The sequence below is a fragment of the Sinocyclocheilus anshuiensis genome, unplaced genomic scaffold (assembly GCF_001515605.1).
Source record: "Sinocyclocheilus anshuiensis isolate Anshui unplaced genomic scaffold, SAMN03320099.WGS_v1.1 scaffold644, whole genome shotgun sequence".
In the NCBI taxonomy this organism is placed as follows: Eukaryota; Metazoa; Chordata; class Actinopteri; order Cypriniformes; family Cyprinidae; genus Sinocyclocheilus; species Sinocyclocheilus anshuiensis.
The window spans coordinates 14,420-33,831 of NW_015557092.1; the positions used below are offsets into that span (position 1 = coordinate 14,420).

The following is a 19,412-nucleotide window of genomic DNA, read 5'->3' on the forward strand; positions in this document are numbered from 1 at the left end:
CTGCGTTAGCCTGCATATCAATGGCTCAAGCCTCTGTTATTAGCTCTAAAATGACATTTTGGAATTTGCAATGGGAGGTTTATGAGGTGCGTAAAAAAATTGGTTCAACACACACAAGATTTCAGGTCGGAAACATGACAAATGTCTTGAAATAAATCATCTTAATGTCTTGATGTGTGGTTGTGACTCCAGGTCGTTAAAATTATTAGAGATAATGCACTCCTGAAGTGGTTATGTGGGCACGACGCTGCACCTATTAATGGAATGGTCTTTCTCAGTTCTCAAACAAATTAAGAACTACATTCGATTTTTATTGATTGAACGCAAGCGCAAAACACTGTAACGGTTTCCACGGATTAAGAAATACTTTTGTTTGCTTGGTTGGGTGGTAGCTAATGTTAGGCCTATTACATTAATAGGGAAGGGGGGCCCAAAAATTTGTTTTGCCTATGTCACAAAAAGAGGTAAATCCAGCCCTGCACATGCCTCCCACTTTCATGTCCTTCGGGAGAGGTGAATGAAGTAACAACTGATGAAAAAGTACAAAATTTGTTACATAAATGAATGGTTATGGAATAAAATTTGATTTGACAATTAGCCTCCAATCAAACACAAACACAGTGAAATTCATATCAATCTTTAATTGTACTTAGAAATTTTGCGCAACAAATCTTTTTTTTTTTTTTTTGTCCTTTTTCCTTTAATGATTTACACCAGGGCAGATTTAAAGTCGATCTGAATCTCTCATGCCATTATTCCTGCAGGAGCAGCTGAAACGGACCTCTTACATAAAGTGCTTCTGTCAACGATCGCTTCTCTTTTTTTGCAATAGAAAAATTGAAAAGACGGTGAAGGACAAAAAAATTCCATGGCTCACGAGAAGAGTGAAGGAAGGGGAATTCCTTTTTTTTTTTTTTTTTTAAAAAGAAAAAGAAAAAGAAAAAAACAGAAAAAAGACAGAAAGAGCAAAGAAAGTTCAGTGAAGGCCGTTTCAGCCCAGGACCAGACTGGATTTGCCACCAGGTGGGTTCCTACGGCCGGAGGGGTTGTTGGCAGCAGACGGGGCAGAAGGCTGTGCGGCTTCCTCTTTCTGCTCCACAACCTCCTCTGGAAAACAAACGCACAGCGACAAACGTTAGCATACTAATGACCTACTCCATCTGACACTGTGATTCTGACACCAAGAGCATTGTTTGCAAGTATGACGGCAAGTATGTTTTCATTAACATTGTTTGAAACAGAGGTGCCCAAACTTTTAATAGCAAGGGCCAAAAATCAAACCTGATTGAAGGCTGTGGGACAAAAGTAAATACATTATAAAATATATTACATTACAAATAATTTTGATTTTATAAATTAAATTCACATTGTTTTTTTTTTTTTTTACATTTTAATGCACATTTTAATGCAAAAAAAACAAACAAACAAAAAAAAAACCACTAAATTAAAATGCTTTGATGGCATGTCTATTCTTGTTATATTACATGGTGGGCCAAATTAAAGGTCCCTGGTTTGAGCATCTCTCGTTAAAACAAACTACAACTAACCATATGCATGCTTCTAAACTAACTAGTATTTTGCTAAAAATTCATGTCAGACAGATGCAACATTGATGGGTTGATTATTAAAACTATACAAAATAACAATATCATCCGCATGACAGTAAACACAGATTAAGTTGAAGTGAGTGAACATGGTTTATACATTATTAGCTGCATGAAATCACTCAAAGGACGTTTAAAAACACAACAATTGAAACAATTTTTCCTATTCGGTTTGATCATTTTGCGTATTATTTGGTCTGTGCAGTTCATGGTAATTTTAACATTTCATTGTTTAACCTTTTGATATCTCAGTAATAAGATAGTTTATCTTAAAGAGACCGTTCACCCAAAATGAAAATTCTGTCATCATTCACTCACCCTCAAGATAATCCAAACCTGTAGGAGTTTTTCTTCTGTTGAACAGAAAAGACGTTATTTAGAAGAATGTTGGTAATAAAACAGTTGATGGTAGCTGTTGACTTCCGTAGTATTTTTCCCCATACTATGGAAGTAAATGGCTACCAGCAACTATTTTATTACAAACATTCTTCTAAATATCTTCTTTTGTTCAACAGAAGAAAAACTCCTACAGGTTTGGAACAACATGAGGGTAAATGACACTTCTCATTTTTTGGTGAACTATCCCTTTACTATATAAGATCTGGATCCTGAAGCAAAACTAGGTGAGAACTATTGCTCCACAAAACCTTTTTTTTAGTATTGACGTGGTACTGTATGCATGTGAAAGCAGCGGTGCTTCAGAACTACAATCACAAAGTCACTCAGCACATCAGGACTAAGTCTCTAATGGATTTTAAGGTCAGTATATTTGCATTTTATGGTGATGGGACCAGTCTTCCTGGAAGTGTTCGATGTAAGTGTGTTTGGTAAGGTGCGACTCAGAAACAGCTCACTGAAAGACTCGTCATACACTCACAGGAGAAGCATTTGTCTCATGAACACTCAGTAATGCACATCGGTACAGCCTGAAATATATTCTACATAACTATATGAATGCAGATGCTTTAATTTGACAGATTTGAAATTCCAACCCCAAATAATGCAACGAGTACAAACTGCTATATAATTCTTGCCATAAGGGGGTGATATAAATGGACATTCATAAACTGACTGTAGAATAAAACAGAAGAGAATCTTGCTAAGGTTAGTTAACCCCTTAACTGTCACTCACATTTTTGAACATAGATGTGAAAGTGCACGATCCAAACTTACATTTTTATAATTCATGAACGAAAACATTTTGTAACATGATATTGATGTACCATTTTCATGGTAATGCAATGTTTGATTTTAAAATGGGTTTCAAAGGATGAATTTTGAGATTTAAAGATTTCAATTGATATATAATTTCTGATGATTTCTAAAGTGTGATGGAGAAAAAGGCAATGAAGAATCTAATAAAAACAGCTGTAACTCAGTGTTTAAATTCTGAGTACAGACATTTGCTCAGATGAGCTGAGGCAAGATATTATGCAAAACTGTTTACTGGTAAAAAGCCACAGCCAGCAGACATGGAGACCCCAGGAGCGGATAATATTTACACTGTTTGCATTAAATAAAGGAAGAACATGAACACTAGAGCAGGACTGATAAGCAAACAGACTCGTTATGTGAACTCAGATCAACCACTAAACATAACATGAATAATAAACACTTCTGTGTTTAAGAGTTACAGTATGGTCATAATTAACACATAATTAACAGCATAAGTAGCAGCTAGTTTTTTAAGCATATAAAATAAGTAAATACAATTTTACAAAAAATAAATTAAATAATTACTAAAATGTAAATAGTAGTAGTAGTAGTTATTAATAGTTTATTATTATTAAAATACAGTCGTGGCCAAAAGTATTGGCAGTGACACAAATTTTGTGTTTTGCAAAATTGGCTGCTTAAGCTTTTTTGGTGTTCATTCACATAAACACAATTTGTGTCACTGCCAATACTTTTGGCCACTGTACTCTTGTTTTGATATAGTTAATTATTATTATTAAATTAAATGTTTAATATATGATTTATTATTATTACTACTACCACTACTTACATTTTAGTAATTATGTAAAAACTACTCTGAACATTTAAATGGGGGGAGACCCACTGCATAAATAATAATCATCATGATCTCTAAATGAATGTAAAAGTTATTTAATTTTGTAATATAATTTTATATAATTATATACTATAATTTTATATTACTACTACAAATACTAAACATTTAATGTACATTATTATTTTTAGACTACTGATAGATCATTTAAAAGAGGGGAGGGAAAATACCTATACCCATATGAATAAGTGTTTTAAACACTATTTAGACATCTGTCATGGCTTCTAAATGAATGTAAAAAAGTTCACATTTAGTTTGAACTGCCGAGTTTGTTAATCAACATTTTCTGAAGGTTAAGAACTTCTTTCACTGACCATTTGTTAAAAAAAAATTTTTTTTTTTTAAAATCACATGAAAATGACCGAGTCATGTCAACACACAACAGAATGCACATCAAATCAACATAAATGCAAATCACAGTGTGTGACGTTTGTCTGGTAGGATAAAACTAGAGTCAGAGTTTCCCTAGACGTGTTGGATTTCTAATGGAATTCCCTCACTCCGTCCCGCGAGACGAACCATCATCTGAACTACAGAATCAGTGTTTCTGCAGCCGTCCTTAACGAGAAGACCAGACTGAAGCCGGCAGACGTGGAATCATGGAATAAATGTTAACGGAGAGGAACATTCCAGAACTAATGCAGACCTTCAGCAAGCGTTTATTAACAGCATTCCTCAACGAATGAGAGTCACACGTCACCAAAACAGAGCGCAGACCAAACCAACAAGACAACCAAATACTGAAAATGATCCTCACCGTTGTTCTCTTGCTCATATTCATTTTGATCCTGCAAAACAAGAGCAGATTCGAGATCAGATGCCTTTATAAAGGAAACATGGACTGTATTTGCTTCAGTTCAGAAGACAACATAAAACTCCGTTTTTAACCTCCTTAATGTGATTCATTTCTGAGGAACACTGGATATCCAGTGAAAAAATGAAGCATTGTATTGTTCAGGAAGTACTACTGTATAGTATTATTTCTCTCTGCACACACAGCATCAATAGAAAAGTAAACAAATTTCAGCGTGAGATCAAGTTACTAGTTTTGATTCAAGATCATGTTAATAAAAGTGTTCCATAAGAGCAGAGACATTCAATACAGACACAATAGAAACAAAAGCCTGTAAAACCCAACATCTCAAAGACAACCAGATAAATTCAGTAAGAAATTCCTCCTGTGAAGGACAAATGAATCAATCTGTCCACATAAAAAGCTCTGTGGTTTTACTGACCCAGAGAACAGCTGTGTGTGTGTGTGTGTGTGTGTGTGTGTGTGTGTGTGTGGGGTGTTTCCACAGACCCTGCGGCTGTTCGTTTGTACCCCACCCAGCTAACAGTGTTACTTTAGACACACATCCAGTCAGTTAACAGCATTACTGTGAGCCAAAAACAGTTACAATAATAAAACCACTCTGAACTTTAGTCACAGTATATTCTAGAGAAATAGAAATAGCCATTAATAGGTCAATCTGATAAGACTTTTCTACAGAATAAAATATAATATATGTTCATTTTCTGTAGGTCTTGAAAGTCTCTTGACTCATAATACATATATTATTAAGATTTATTTGTATGTATATTCTCCCATGTCTTGAAACTGTCTGGCCTTTATTGTTCATGATTAAACACTGCAAACTTAAAGAAAATATTTCAAATAAATATTGTTCACGCTATAAATAAGTACTGACTTTTTAAGGATGCAGAAAACAATGTTACAAAAAAATAAATAAATGTATTTATAATAGATTTAATTTTATGTATTTTCTGTCTGTCTAGACTCTCTCTGGCTTCATAGTACTTGATTAATCATTGCACACATTATTTTTACAGTTTATTTATTTTGATGAAAGGTTGCAGAAAACAATATTTCAAATTTATTTATAATAAAGATTTCTGTATTCATTTATTGTATGCATTTTCTGTCAGTCTTGAATTTGTCTGGTATTATAGTTTACGATTAATCATTGCACACCAACATTGAAAATGTATTGTAAATTTGTTTTTCTCTGCATTTTTTGCACTGCTTATTTTTCCTTCAGAATAAAATGTACAGATGACTTTTTAACAGTAACACCAAGAACATGCATTAAGTAAATAAGGCTCATGTTGACTAAGAGCATTACATCCATGAATGGGTGTATCAGTGAACTACACTGAATGACCTACATTCACATCACACTCATTAACCTTGTGTTTGTGAACTCACCGTGTTGTTAGCGGGCCGTTCAACGGGAGTGCCGTTATCATAGACGATGACGGGCTGGCATCGTCTCAGAGGAGCCGAGGGTTCACCGCACAGGATGCCAGACGCTTCTCCACCTGAGACCACAATACAACACTCACATCAGACCGCCGGTACAAAACGAGACCACAGACATATCAGAGTATCAATAAATACAATAGAAATGTATTAAAAAGGAGTAAAAAAACAAAGACCAAAACAAAGCATCCAATCAGCATTTGTTCGGTGTGTTTGGCTGGTAAATCACTTCCTCTGTTTGCATTTACAATTCAATCATCATGTCTTTTGGAGCCATTACTTTTTCTATTTTCATATTTTGGACTGAATGGACTGATTTACTAATTTGAATATAATTAAGTTTATGTTTGATAATTATTATTTGTGTTTGAGTATTTGCATTGAATGTTATACAATTTTCAATTGAGACTCTTATATTATTGCAGTTGTGTATTTAGTGCAGGGAAGGAAGTAGGTGGAGTCAGTAGGGGGAAGCGGATACAATTTTCAGACCGTGTGTTCATGTGGCTGTATGTGCTAATGTTTAGCGGTGAAGCTAAGGTTCAACTGTTGATCTTATGGATTGTTGTTTTGCGAAAATAAATGATTAAGAAGCTATTCTACACTCGCGTCAATTATTCGCCCCTACCTGGATAGTGGCTTATCACAAAATTGCCGTTACAGTGAAGTCTGAAAATTCCACTAAGACGTGGATGTGGATGCAGATCACGCTACGACACGACCTTTTGGTAATTGATGTGGATGTCTGTTGCTGTACTGCACCAATGGATTATTCAGCGAAGGAACTGACTTCATTAAGAGGCTGTTTGAACGTGCTGTGCCGCGAGTAGCCATTCAGCAGGTTTTATTATGAATTACGCTGGCTGTGGAGCTGCGATGGATGTGTGATTAAGCTTTTAAGATCTGACATGACGTGAATTGAAGACTATATGAACTTGAGCACGTTCAAGGCAAAATTTTGGGCACATGTGAATGTTTTGAGGTTTGATTATGGCGATGGCTATTGAAAGACGGTTTAAGGTTGTCTTATATGGGCCAAAGATTTAAGCTGATGCAAGTGGCTGAGGCAAGAATGCAAGCTTGATTCTCATTCGGGTCAAACATACAAATCGGTTGTAAATAACAACAAGTGTTTATGACGACAGACTGATGGTACTGAAATTGCAATGGAGAGTTTTAAATAATTTAGCGCTTTGCGTAGAGGCAAACTTGGGGCCTGCACGAGAAAAATTAATGAACTGAAGGCTTTGATGGGAGCAATGTTGACAAAGTGGATGAACTTGACCTTGAATTTCAAAGAGCTCTATACAAATTTTATCAGGTGCATGAGTCTGTACAATTGCTTTTATCTGATGATGTCAAAGAAAATGAAAGGATTGACTGGTTTGTGCCAAAGAGGGTCACTTTTACGGAGTTCTTGAATGAGTTGGAGCGGTGGAAAAAGAAACCGTCCGATCCACAGTCTCTGATTGATCCTGCTGATAGTGCATCTAATGTATCAAGCAGTTCAAAAGGATCAAATAAATCTAGAACCAGTTCAATTCCGTCGGCTCGTGTGAAAATTGCAGCTGATAAAGCAGCTTTACTTGTTCGTGCTGAAGCTCTCAAAAAGAAACATGCGCTTGAGTTGGAAAAGGCTCAGCTGGAATCTAAGATGGAAGCCCTTACTTTACAGTCTGAAATGGATGCTGCAAATGCAAAATTAAAGGTGTTGGAAATTTCTGAAGCAAGTTCACTGCGCAGTTCTCACTCATCTGCTAAATTAAGAGATGCTATGAACGAATATCTGGATAAAGTAGAAGAAAAATCATCTTTGCTTATTGACTCTGAATCATCTCCTCTACATTTTACAAGGATTGGAACAATTCCTAAGACACCGCTGCAAAGGATCGTTCATGGAACTCAAATTCCTTCAAGGCCAACTGCTAACCAATCAGCAATTGCAGCTACAACTACGATGTCACAAACTGACCAGCATCACAGCACAGCTAGTAACACCAATATTGCCAGTGTTGATCTTGGTCCGGTTCTGCAAAGACAAAGCGATATGGCTGATTTACTTGTGACTCAGCAGAAACAAGCCTCACTTCCTATAAGGAAGATTCCAGTATTCAGTGGTGATCCCCTGGAATATGGGCCTTTCATGCGATCTTTTAGCCATAATATTGAGGAGAAAACTGATAACAATCAAGAATGTTTGTATTATCTGGAACAGTTCACAGCATGTGAACCTAAGGAACTTGTTCGAAGTTGTCTCTACATGAGCGCTAGCAGAGGTTATGCTGAAGTCAAATCTCTTTTAAAGCATCATTTTGGAGATGAATTCAAGCTTGCTAATGCGTACATGGAGAAAGCTCTGAGATGGAGTAGCATTCGCTCTGATGATGGAAAAGCATTGTATAGCTATGCAGTCTATCTTAGAGGATGTTGCAATGCAGCACAAGATCTGGTGGATCTTGCGGAGTTGAATTTACCATTCAATCTAAAAATCATTGTATCTAGGCTTCCTTACAAGCTAAGAGAAAAGTGGAGAGCTACAGCCTGTGAAATTTTGGAACGCACTCAAAGAAGGCCAGACTTTGCTGACTTGGTAGCTTTTGTTGAGAAACAAGCTAAGATTCTTCTTGATCCAGTCTTTGGAGAGATTCAAGATCCAAAAACAATTTCTAACATCAGAAAGATAATGATTGAACCTCTTATGCACAAATCTTCTTCCAGAAAAAGTTTTGTTACCACAGTTTCTTCTATCGAAGCATCAAAACAGAATGGTCAACCAAAGAAAAATCATCAAGATGATGCCAATATTGCTTTTAATAAGCCCTGTCTGTTTTGTGCTTATGATCATGCAATGGATTCTTGTGTCAAAATGCTGGACATACTACACAAGGATAAAATTGATTTCTTGAGAACAAATCATCTTTGTTTTGCTGGTCTCAAAAAAGGGCATTTAACAAAAGTCTGTAAAAAGCGTCTTACTTGCCAAATTTGTTCCAAGAAGCATCCAACAGTGCTGCATATCAAAAATTATTGATCAGATGGAGGCTCACCTAATTCACCAATTAATGTGCACAAGAAAGATGATGATGCTATGAAGGCTAATTCCAGCAGACCGGTCGATATGGCTGTTGTAGCTACTGAGCATACAGGGGCCGGTACAGCTGAATGCAAGCTTGCGATTATTCCAGTAAAAGTAAGAGCCACCAAAGGTAGTAGAGTATTTCAAACGTATGCCTTTTTAGACCCTGGAAGTTCAGCCACATTCTGTACAGAGAGAATGATCAGACGGTTGAACATGGCTGGCAAACAAATTGAAATCCTGCTCAAGACAATGGGACAGGAAAAGCCCATAAAAACCTTTCAGCTGAGTAGCTGGGAAGTAAGTGGACTGGACAGTGACTACTTCAGAGTTGCCTGAAACTTTTACACAAAATTCAATTCCAGTCAGCTAGGAGAATATACCAAGGGAAGAGGACATAAAGAAATTGCCGTATCTGAAAGATGTTCGACTGTGTTCCATAAAAGCAGATGTTGATCTGTTGATTGGGATCAATGTCCCAAAAGCGATGGAACCCTTGAGGATTATTAAACAGCCATAAACAGCCAGAAGGATGGTCCTTATGCGGTCCAAACATGTTTAGGATGGCTAGTTAACGGTCCACTAAGTGGTAACATATCCACAGATGTTCAGGGACGACCATTTGTGTCTTCTAATAGAATCTCAGTGGCTAAACTGGATGAATTGCTTAAAGAACAGTATAACAATGACTTCCCAGAGCAAGCATATGATGAGAAACCCAAACTTTCTTTTGAGGATCAGAGATTCTTGGAAATTGAACAACTCGATGTTCTTTACCAAATATGTCTTCCATTTCGCAAACCTGACCTCGCCCTGCCTGACAATAAAAAGATTGCAGAACAACGAGCCCCAAGTATACTTAAGAGATTTAGGAAGGATGAAGCATTCGCATTAGACTACAGAGACTTTATTGGCGACATCCTAAAAAAGGGTCATGCAGAGAAAGTACCAGAAGAGGAGCTCGACAAATGATGGTAGAGTATGGTACATCCCCCATCATGGAGTCTACCATAAAAGGAAAAAAAAAATCAGAGTGGTATTTGATTGTGCTGCCTGATTTCAAGGTACTTCACTGAATTCGGAATTGTTGCAGGGTCCTGATCTCACGAACACCCTTTTAGGAGTAATACTCCGATTTCGCCAAGAATCTATAACGGTGATGGCAGATATTGAGGGTGTTTCACCAAGTCAAGGTTCCTAAGGATTTCCTTGATTTTGGTGGCCTAATGGTGATATTAATCAACCACTGGAAGAGTTCAGGATGACCGTACATCTCTTTGGAGCGGTTTCCTCCCCCAGTTGCGCCAACTTTGCGTCAAGGAAGACAGCAGATGATAACGAAGACAAAGTTGGCTTTGAAGTTTTATCCACAATTCGTAACAATTTTTATGTGGATGATTGCCTCAAGTCTGTCTCAGATGAAAGACAAGCCGTCATGTTGGTGCAGGAGCTCATTGCAGTATGTGCTACTGGTGGATTTAAGCTCACCAAATGGGTTAGTAATAGCCGAACTGTCCTAGCATCAATCCCTGAGGAGGAGAGATCTAAAGATGCGAGACATCTTGACTTGCGCAGAGATGAACTTCCTGTGGACAGTGCACTGGGACATCAGTTGGATACAGAGTCTGATACCTTTGTCTTCAAAATAGCTTTGGAACAACAAAAATTTACCAGAAGAAGTATTTTATCAGTTACCAATTGAGTTTACGACCCACTTGGGATTCCTTGCTCCAGTAATGCTGCCAGCTAAAATAATTGGACAAGAATTGTGCAGGTTGAACTACGGATGGGATGAAGAAATTCCTGCAGCCTTTCCACAAAAATGGGACAAGTGGCTAGAGGAGCTCAAGCTACTTTCATATTTGAGCTTCATACCCAGCATCAATCCCTGAGGAGGAGAGATCTAAAGATGCGAGACTTGCGCAGAGATTAACTTCCTGTGGACAGTGCACTGGGACATCAGTTGGATACAGAGTCTGATACCTTTGTCTTCAAAATAGCTTTGGAACAACAAAAATTTACCAGAAGAGGTATTTTATCAGTTACCAATTGAGTTTACGACCCACTTGGGATTCCTTGCTCCAGTAATGCTGCCAGCTAAAATAATTGGACAAGAATTGTGCAGGTTGAACTACGGATGGGATGAAGAAATTCCTGCAGCCTTTCCACAAAAATGGGACAAGTGGCTAGAGGAGCTCAAGCTACTTTCATATTTGAGCTTCATACCCAACAATTTTGGGAAAAAACGTCGCGCTCAATTACACCACTTCTGTGACGCTAGCGAAATCGGTTATGGTACAGCTAGCTATTTGCGTCTTGCAGACATTAGTTCTATCCATGTTGTTTTTGTGATGGGGAAGGCAATAGGTTTGCTGCGATAGACGGTGTTTTCGGTTATACTGGTGTTAAGCCGCAACACCGGTTATGTCATTTGCCTACCGCGGCACCACCCCCCTGTAGTTGTAATTTTTTTATAGTAACAAAAATTATTTCGCCTAGTTCAGAGCCTAGTTCAGTTAGAGGACAGATACTTTTAAAATCTAAATGCTCAATGCAGCGTGCAGAAACGTGCGCGAACGACAGTGCGCCACGGAGCAGGAGTCAGATTTTATTTATCATGTGAGGAGAGGAGAGTGAGTCGAGCTGACTGACAAGAGTGAGGTGAGAAAGACAAGACGATGGCAGAAGATGGTTTAGAAAGGAAATGCAAAGGCGCCTGTTTGGCAATATTTTAGATTTTGAAAAGCCTATTGACTGGAAGTTTTTTTTAAACATTCGTTTCTTATTTATTTGGTTCCACAGTGTTTGCTGATTTTCAGTTTTATATACCTATTCAAACTTTGTGTAGCCCAAGTAATTTGTTATTTTATTGGGCATAGGCCTATATGGTGTATTTTTATTCGTTTTGTTAATAAAAGTTCTGAGTTTTACGTTGTTGCTGCTTGAATTGAATCAACGCTGAATTGCCCCTCATTTGAAAGTGACAAGTAAAACACGCACGGCGCTTTTTCAAGCCAAGAAATCCGAGGAAAAGAGGGAAAACTCAAACGAACTAAACCCCCCCCACCCCAACGGTGATACCGGTATTACCGATGTTGTCACTCGCCGATTAACCGGTGGGAAAATTGCCTCACCGTCACAACCCTAGAAGGCAAGATTAGCCCCACTAAAAGTGATGACTATCCCTAGACTTGAATTGACAGCCGCAGTTCTTGCTGCAAAAAGTTGACAGAATGTTGAAGGAAGAACTAGCGCTAACTCTGGATGATTCGGTATTTTGGACGGACAGTATATCAGTCCTCAAATACATATTGAATGATACTAGCAGATTCCAGACATATCGTCACCTTGGAATTATAAGGTTCTATCTGCGTTCTGAGCAGTTTTGAGATATTGAGCTTCAAAGTTTTTGCATTCCATATAGCAAAATTTATATGGGGAACAAGTTTCTTTAAAACATGAAAATGACAGGGACCCTAAATGTATTCCAAATGCAAAATATCAAAATCCTCTCAAATTTCTAAATGGGGATTTCTGGAATGGGTCAAATGGAGTTTTTGACAGGAATAATATTAACAAAGCCGCTTTAAGGGAAGCCTTCAAGCCTTTATCAAAAAAAAAAAAAAGAAAGGCATAATGCTGCAACACACTGGCAAGGAGACAAGAGGCTGTTTCTTTAAATGGATGTCAGTGAAGAAGCTTTGATACGCTGAACAAACTGCTTTTGTGGTTAAAAGCTTATTTAATGAATCGACAGCCTATCGACTAATCTTCAACATGCTTGCCAATAATTTTGTTTTGGATTGATCTAGTTTTAGCTTACACTGGGAATAACAGCTGTTTTATAATAGAGGTCATGGACAATTTTGCACCAAGTAGTTCTCATTTCATCTTCTCATATGTTATGGCCATATATGCATTTTTTTTTATTTTAAAAGAAATTGTGTGTGTGTGTGTGTGTGTGTGTGTGTGTGTGTGTGTGTGTACGTACATGTTACCTGGATTTATTATTGTCCTTTATTTATTTTCTTCTGAATATTTCAATTATATATTTTAAAGGCCGTTTTCTTAAAATGAGTTTCTCCACTTTAGCAGCACTTACATGCACCAAATTTCACAGTTTTATTCCTACACTGTAAAAAATGATTGTGATTTTAACAGTAAAAGACTGTAAAAATGCTACAGTAAAAACCTGTTAACTGGTTAACAGTAAGTTTCCATACTATATACGGTGAATAAATGTAATTACATTTAATGTAATTTTACAGTAAAATACTGTTTAAAAATATGTTTTTTTGAAGTGAAAAAGAAAAAGTCATTGTATAATTTACAGTGAAAAACCGTGAATTGACACTCCCAGAATTCCCTGCATGACACTTCATAGTTGATGTTTTTTTGTTGTTGAAATAACGTTTCTTCTTCGTTTTTTATTATTAGAGGTGTACATTAGGGTTTAATCTTACATCTAATGTTGTTAAATTAATGTTTATTGCATTATTTCAGTTTCATGTGTGTCACCATGATGGGCTTTAGTGTTTGTGTGAATGACACTGTGTGCACCTATATAGAAGAACTTCTATATAAGAATATATAAGAATAAGAAGAAAATACCCTCCTCAGCTCGTAGAAAAGCTGTTTGTGATGAGCTTTGGTTCATCATGTGACTTTCTCATCACCACCAGTTTTTGGTGGTTATCAGTGCATTACAATGGTTCAAATGCACCAAGAGCTTGTAACACTCCATAGAGAAAGGGAAAATTGAAATTGCATTATATGACCCCTTTAAATCTGTAAAACCTAAATTGTTGCTACCATATTTTTTATGGTGAAGTTCTGGCAACCACAGCTGCTGGTATTTTACCGTAAATGTCACAGATTTTTTTTTTTTTTTTACAATGTATCTATATTCTGAAGGTTATTACAGAGGGGTTTGTTCATACATCATTTACCTGGTTTTATTATTGTCCTTTATTTATTTCCATCTGTAAATTTCAATTACATGTTTTAAAGGCAGTTTTCTCAAAATGAGTTTATCCACTTCAGCAGCACTCACACCAAATTTTACGGTTTTATTCCAATCTATATTCTAAAGATTTTTACTGAGGGGTTTGTTCATATACCATTCGCACTGATAAATATTGCAGACTGCTGACAGTATTTTCTGATTTATGCAGTAATAAAGAGATATCAAAAATCCCTACTGTAAAAACCTTCACCTCTAATACGTCAGCAAACTAGGAATTTTGAACCTGGCTTTATCCAGTGTTCAGATTTTTTTCTCTCTGGAAATGTTTGCAAATCAGTGCATATTTAATTAGAAAATGCCTCATTTGCTTATTTAAACATAACATTTCAGTAATACAAAACAATTCTCTCAAATGTACTGTGATTAATCAACTGGGGAAAGTATGATGATATCCATTTGTTAAATTTGTACACTATTCACCCTTGATGTCTCGCCTTAATGGAGAAAATGTAATGGGATTTTAACTTTCACAAGTGACTGTTATGCTCCATTAGCTGACACAAAAAAACTAAAACGCCTTACAAAACAATAGACAATCACAACGACATCCTGTCAGGCACCTCTGGCCGACACGCTGAACTTCCTGTCAAGACACGACAGCAGCTCATTCAATCAGACTGACACTATAAATCCACAGATCCTACACTCATGCATAATAAACATACATGAAAATGCCAAGAGTTTTCCCTAAAGTCAGTAGGCAAAATTCATATCAGTCATTTACAAGCTCCAAGACCTGAAGACGTGAAGTTCATGGCATCAAATCTTTAAAGGACATTAAGTTTTTTGGCACGCTTAGATCTGCTAAGGCATATCTAGTTTGCTTGCTACTGAATTTAAGCTTTGTTTTCTGAGTTACGGCTGTAAAATAACCAGACACCCCAAACGCTGCAGCGAGACTCACCATCTCAGACGAGAGCCATGCAATCGCCTTTAGAGAGAGAATAACCAGATATACGAAGGACACCTGTCCGAGTGAAGCATTAGCGCTGAATCAAAGCTCAGATTATCCCCATACCAGCGTTTATCCATATATGAGCTTGCGCAGGGCTAAGCAAACGACTACTGGCTGCATTCAAAACACAATGTGTTTCTTTTCCAGAAAACAAAGATGCTGTCAAACTCTGAACATCTAAACACAGAGGTGCCTCGCTGTCTACATAGGTAGCTCCCTTCTGAGGCAACATTCTACATAAGTGACGGATTTGAAGCAGCGTGTGAAGCACATGGGAGACGCGATTTCAGTAGAGTTTGACGTGTTGCTAAATTAACAACGTGCTGCTTTAAGCATACAAACACAGCACTGGCATTGGGAAAATGGCTTTAAATTTTTAAATATAATTCAGGTGTATTTATAAGTCAACATTTCTCTTCACTGTGTAAAACAGACTCTCCTGTACTGGATGCTTCATCATGATGTGACTCGCTATCATTCCCTACATCATGAGTCACTTCCTGAATCACTGGACTGTCAGGATATTTGCCCAGGAAATGACATCATGCCAAAGGTATGCCCACACACTTGTGGTCGAGCAATTGTTAGTGAGGACAGATAACTGTATGTTATCCCTGGAAAATCTTACAAAGTAAGTTTCTAAACATTAGCTAAAATCACTGCATGCTACATGTGTTTGCAATGTTGTGTATCTGACCAAACAAATGTTAAAACAAAATGTCACTTATAGTCTCCATGTACTGATAGACGAGAGAAATACGCTGGACCTGTTTTAAAGACCTTACGTGAAGATCAGTTTTTACATATTGTCCTACTGAAACAGTGACTCAAAAAACTGATACTACTCTCATGAACAAGATGCTATTCATAGCACTATAACTAAAAGTGTATTTTCTCACCTTTTTCAAAACCACCACATTTTAATTTTTTTAAATGATCTAAAGTGCCAGAAATTTAAGTCACAAATTATTTTCATTTCAAATAACATTGATAAGAAACATTTCTGATTATTGAGCAGCAAATCAGCTTATTAGAATGATTTCTGAAGGATCGTGTGACACTGAAGACTGGAGTAATGATGCTGAAAACACAGATTTACATCACAGCAATAAATTACATTTTACAATATATTCAAACAGAAAACTGATATTTTTAATTGCAATAATATTTCACAATTTTACGTTTTTTTTTTCCCTTCTCTGTATTTTGATAAAAAAAATGCAGCCTTGGTGAGCAGAAGAGACAAAAATATATATAAAAAAAATATTAATAATAAGTAATAGTAAACAACATTTGTGTTTCATCTTAGTTGTTAAACACAAGGATGACATCAAGGCCATGCTGGATTTAAATAATGCAAGTATTAAAATCGAACCAAATCCAGACCTAACCAGAAGCAGAATTTAAACCAGATGTGTGTGTGTTGTACCTGGTGGGTTGTTCCTCCGATGGGCATGAGGGTCGTCAGGTTCAGCAAAGATACTGGAGGCCATCTTGTTTTTGCGCACAGGCTTCTCATCATCTGCGCCGAAGGAAATATTAGAGGCTCCGCCAGGGGGACACAACACCCTATGACACATGGGTCAGAAGAATGATGCCCAACAAATCAATTACACATATTACAAAAATGAACAGCACATATTGCATGAACGACACATAGTAGGACTTTATGATGCATGTACCATGCAACGGTAGAAGTACGTCAAAAGAAGAGATTGAAATCCATGGTAACAGTAGAAATGACCATTTTACATTGTTTACATGTTAGAACAAGGAAGCAACATGAAAAAATTCAAAGCAGCACACGTCATAAGCCACGAGTTTAGTCATTTATGATTGACAAACAATCATGCTGTTGGTGCATTCATATAGAATTTAGCCTAGTTCAACAGTTTTTTTTTTTTCTTCTGATAGTGTTTCCTTTGCTTTTTAGTCAATGGAGTCTTACAAAAATCATATTATTAGTTTTACAAAATGACCTTTTAATAAATAAAGCATTTTGCACGATCAATGAAAAAAAACATTGAATATGCAAAATACATACATTTATGGATTTGGCAGATACTTTTATCCAAAGTGACTTCATCAGTTCATGCAAGCACTGGAAATCGAACCCATGACCTTTGCATTGCTCAACGGTTTGAGCTACAGGAATACGCATTACCACATCTTTAATAAAATATGCACAATACTGAGAACAAGAATATCTATGCTGTGATGTAAATTTGTTATGGTGATATAAAGTGACTCATACAACGAATGACTTGGTTCATATCGCCCACCCCTAAACTGAAAGACACACACACACACACACACACACACACACACACACACAGCTGACCAGACCAGAGCTCATCTGCTCACACACCAAGTGCAGATTCCAGTGTTGGATGGTTTTCATTCAGCACATATGTTGATTCATTAAAAAGACACGAGGGCGGGTGTGGACAAACCCCGGATGAAAAGCCGCAGACCTGTGATTGATACGGTCGAGGGAAGCCCTAATCAATGCTTTTGAAAAGAGCAGTGCTGATCTCAACACCCTCCCTCCCGCGCAGAACAAAACCAGCTGACACCCGCCGGCAGCTGTCAGGGTCGCCTCCATCCCAACGCAACTTTCTGCTCCTTTTGTCAAAGGAATCGACGGTGCGGCGATTATAAAACCAACCAGTGCTGTCTGGATGGACTGGTTAAACAGCTAATGCCTTAACCAGACTAAAGCTCGGGATCAGATCAGCGGATTTTATTAGAGAAGAAGGCCGTTTGCTCGAGACCCCACCCAACCGACACGGGAGACACATGGCATTCAAAAATCTCTCCTCAAGCCCAAGATGCATACCGAAAACATCACTAAATCAGACCGAGTGACCAATAAACGTCTGCTCTCGGCTTGACCTACATTTCTGGCTGTTCCACCGAGGGAAACCCCAGACATGCAGGATTTAAAGACTAAACCTGGGGGAAATTACAGGGAAAAGCGCTTCAAAAGGTGGTGAGGGTGGCAACATGTTGCAGCAAGACCCAAAAACCAGGATGTCTTGTATTAGGATTAACATACAATGCCATGATCCTCATTTAAAAGCAAGATGATCAAACCTTGTTCTGTGCATCAGGCGGAAACAAAGCCGCTGCAACATTTTTGACATGCAAATGCATCTTCATCCCTCCTTTGAAAGTTACAGATGATATGATTTCTGGACACTCAAACGCACCAATAAAAATAAAAATAAAAAGTTAGTTTGGATCACAAAGTCCTTTGGCCAGACGTGCAAACCTTCCACTGGCTGGTTGGACTAAATCCAATGCATCTGTTCCAACCCTAGTATCAGAAACCTTTTAAGGACAATGGAGTGTGTATTTTTGGGCCAGAGCTCGAGGTTACACTGAACAGTCAGATGACTGGGATTAAACTGACAAAAATATAAGTAGCAGAGAAAAGCATCCATTTATGAAACCAAAGCAATGCACAATGCAAATCAACTTTAAAGCAAATCACCCAGTTTGAGAAGGCAGTGGCTGCCTGCCAGCCCCATTCCTTTATGCTAGGTTAAGTTTGGGCACCATCTACATCAAAACACCAGACATCACATCAAACTACATGCATACAATGTGCCTGGAGTGAATCTCGGGTCAGAATAAGGGTGGATGGGTCTTCCTGGCCAGGAGGAAGAGGATGATGATGGTGGTGGCAGACGGTCTGGGTTAATTCAGACCAAATGAAACCCTGAAATCATTCCAAATCCATTAAATCCTCACATTCAGGCTGATAAGCTTCATTTGCATGCATGTATTGGAGGAGGAATCCATCCATCAGGCCACCATCATCATCATCATCACCTCCAGCTCTTCTTTTGTCTCGCTTCTGATCGCAACAAACCCCTTTAAATGCATTTACCTGGAGCTGTTTTTGGCACCGGGCTCCATGCCTTGGAAGTTGGTCGTCGTAGTCATGTTGAGCGGGTAATGTGCTCGCTAAAACGCGTTAGAAAGGCTTCAGCTGGACTGAATTCGCCTAAAGTCCTTTATCCCGCATGGGCTCCACCCGGACCAGCTGAAATCCGAGCGCAGCGGAGCGGCCCTTTAGACCAGCCCACGAAGCCCCGCCCACCAGAGCGACGCGCCCCCTGATTGGACGGAGGACAGCGGACCCTGGCGTTTGATTGGAGGATTGGCCGTCATTCAATAGCCTTCATCGGTTTACGTGATGTGGTTTACTGCAAAATCATCCACAGGATATTGACTAAAACGTGTTTATGCGAATATAGTACTTGGTTTTTTCATTCTAGTATTTCAAAATACCCTAAATTTCCTTAGAGTTAATAAACCAAAACACCTATATTAATATTACAGTCATTTTACTTAGAAATAATTAGAATCATATTTTTAATGTCAAACTACAATGGATTATAATTATGTCAAA

At 37.8% G+C, this 19,412-nt stretch overlaps 1 protein-coding gene across 1 annotated transcript; it reads right to left on the minus strand.

Annotated features, from left to right (window-relative positions):
- Window positions 1-648: 648 nt before the first annotated feature.
- LOC107677345 (hematological and neurological expressed 1 protein-like) lies at window positions 649-19,063 on the minus strand. The gene is made up of 5 exons (XM_016472226.1): window positions 18,888-19,063; window positions 16,422-16,561; window positions 5,882-5,994; window positions 4,430-4,460; window positions 649-1,107 (listed from the first exon to the last, which is right to left on the minus strand). Exons 1-5 carry the CDS (start codon window positions 18,941-18,943, stop codon window positions 992-994), a joined length of 456 nt encoding a protein of 151 aa, XP_016327712.1. The 5' UTR covers window positions 18,944-19,063; the 3' UTR covers window positions 649-991.
- Between the last annotated feature and the right edge of the window lie 349 nt (window positions 19,064-19,412).

Coding starts and splice junctions, on each gene's coding strand:
- LOC107677345 (XM_016472226.1), bottom strand. CDS start 18,943: ATGACTACGACGACCAACTTCCAAGGCATGGAGCCCGGTGCCAAAAAC. Junction 16,562..18,887: donor GGTGCCAAAAACAGCTCCAG/GTAAATGCATTT, acceptor CATGTGTCATAG/GGTGTTGTGTCCCCCTGGCG. Junction 1,108..4,429: donor ATATGAGCAAGAGAACAACG/GTGAGGATCATT, acceptor TTTGTTTTCCAG/AGGAGGTTGTGGAGCAGAAA.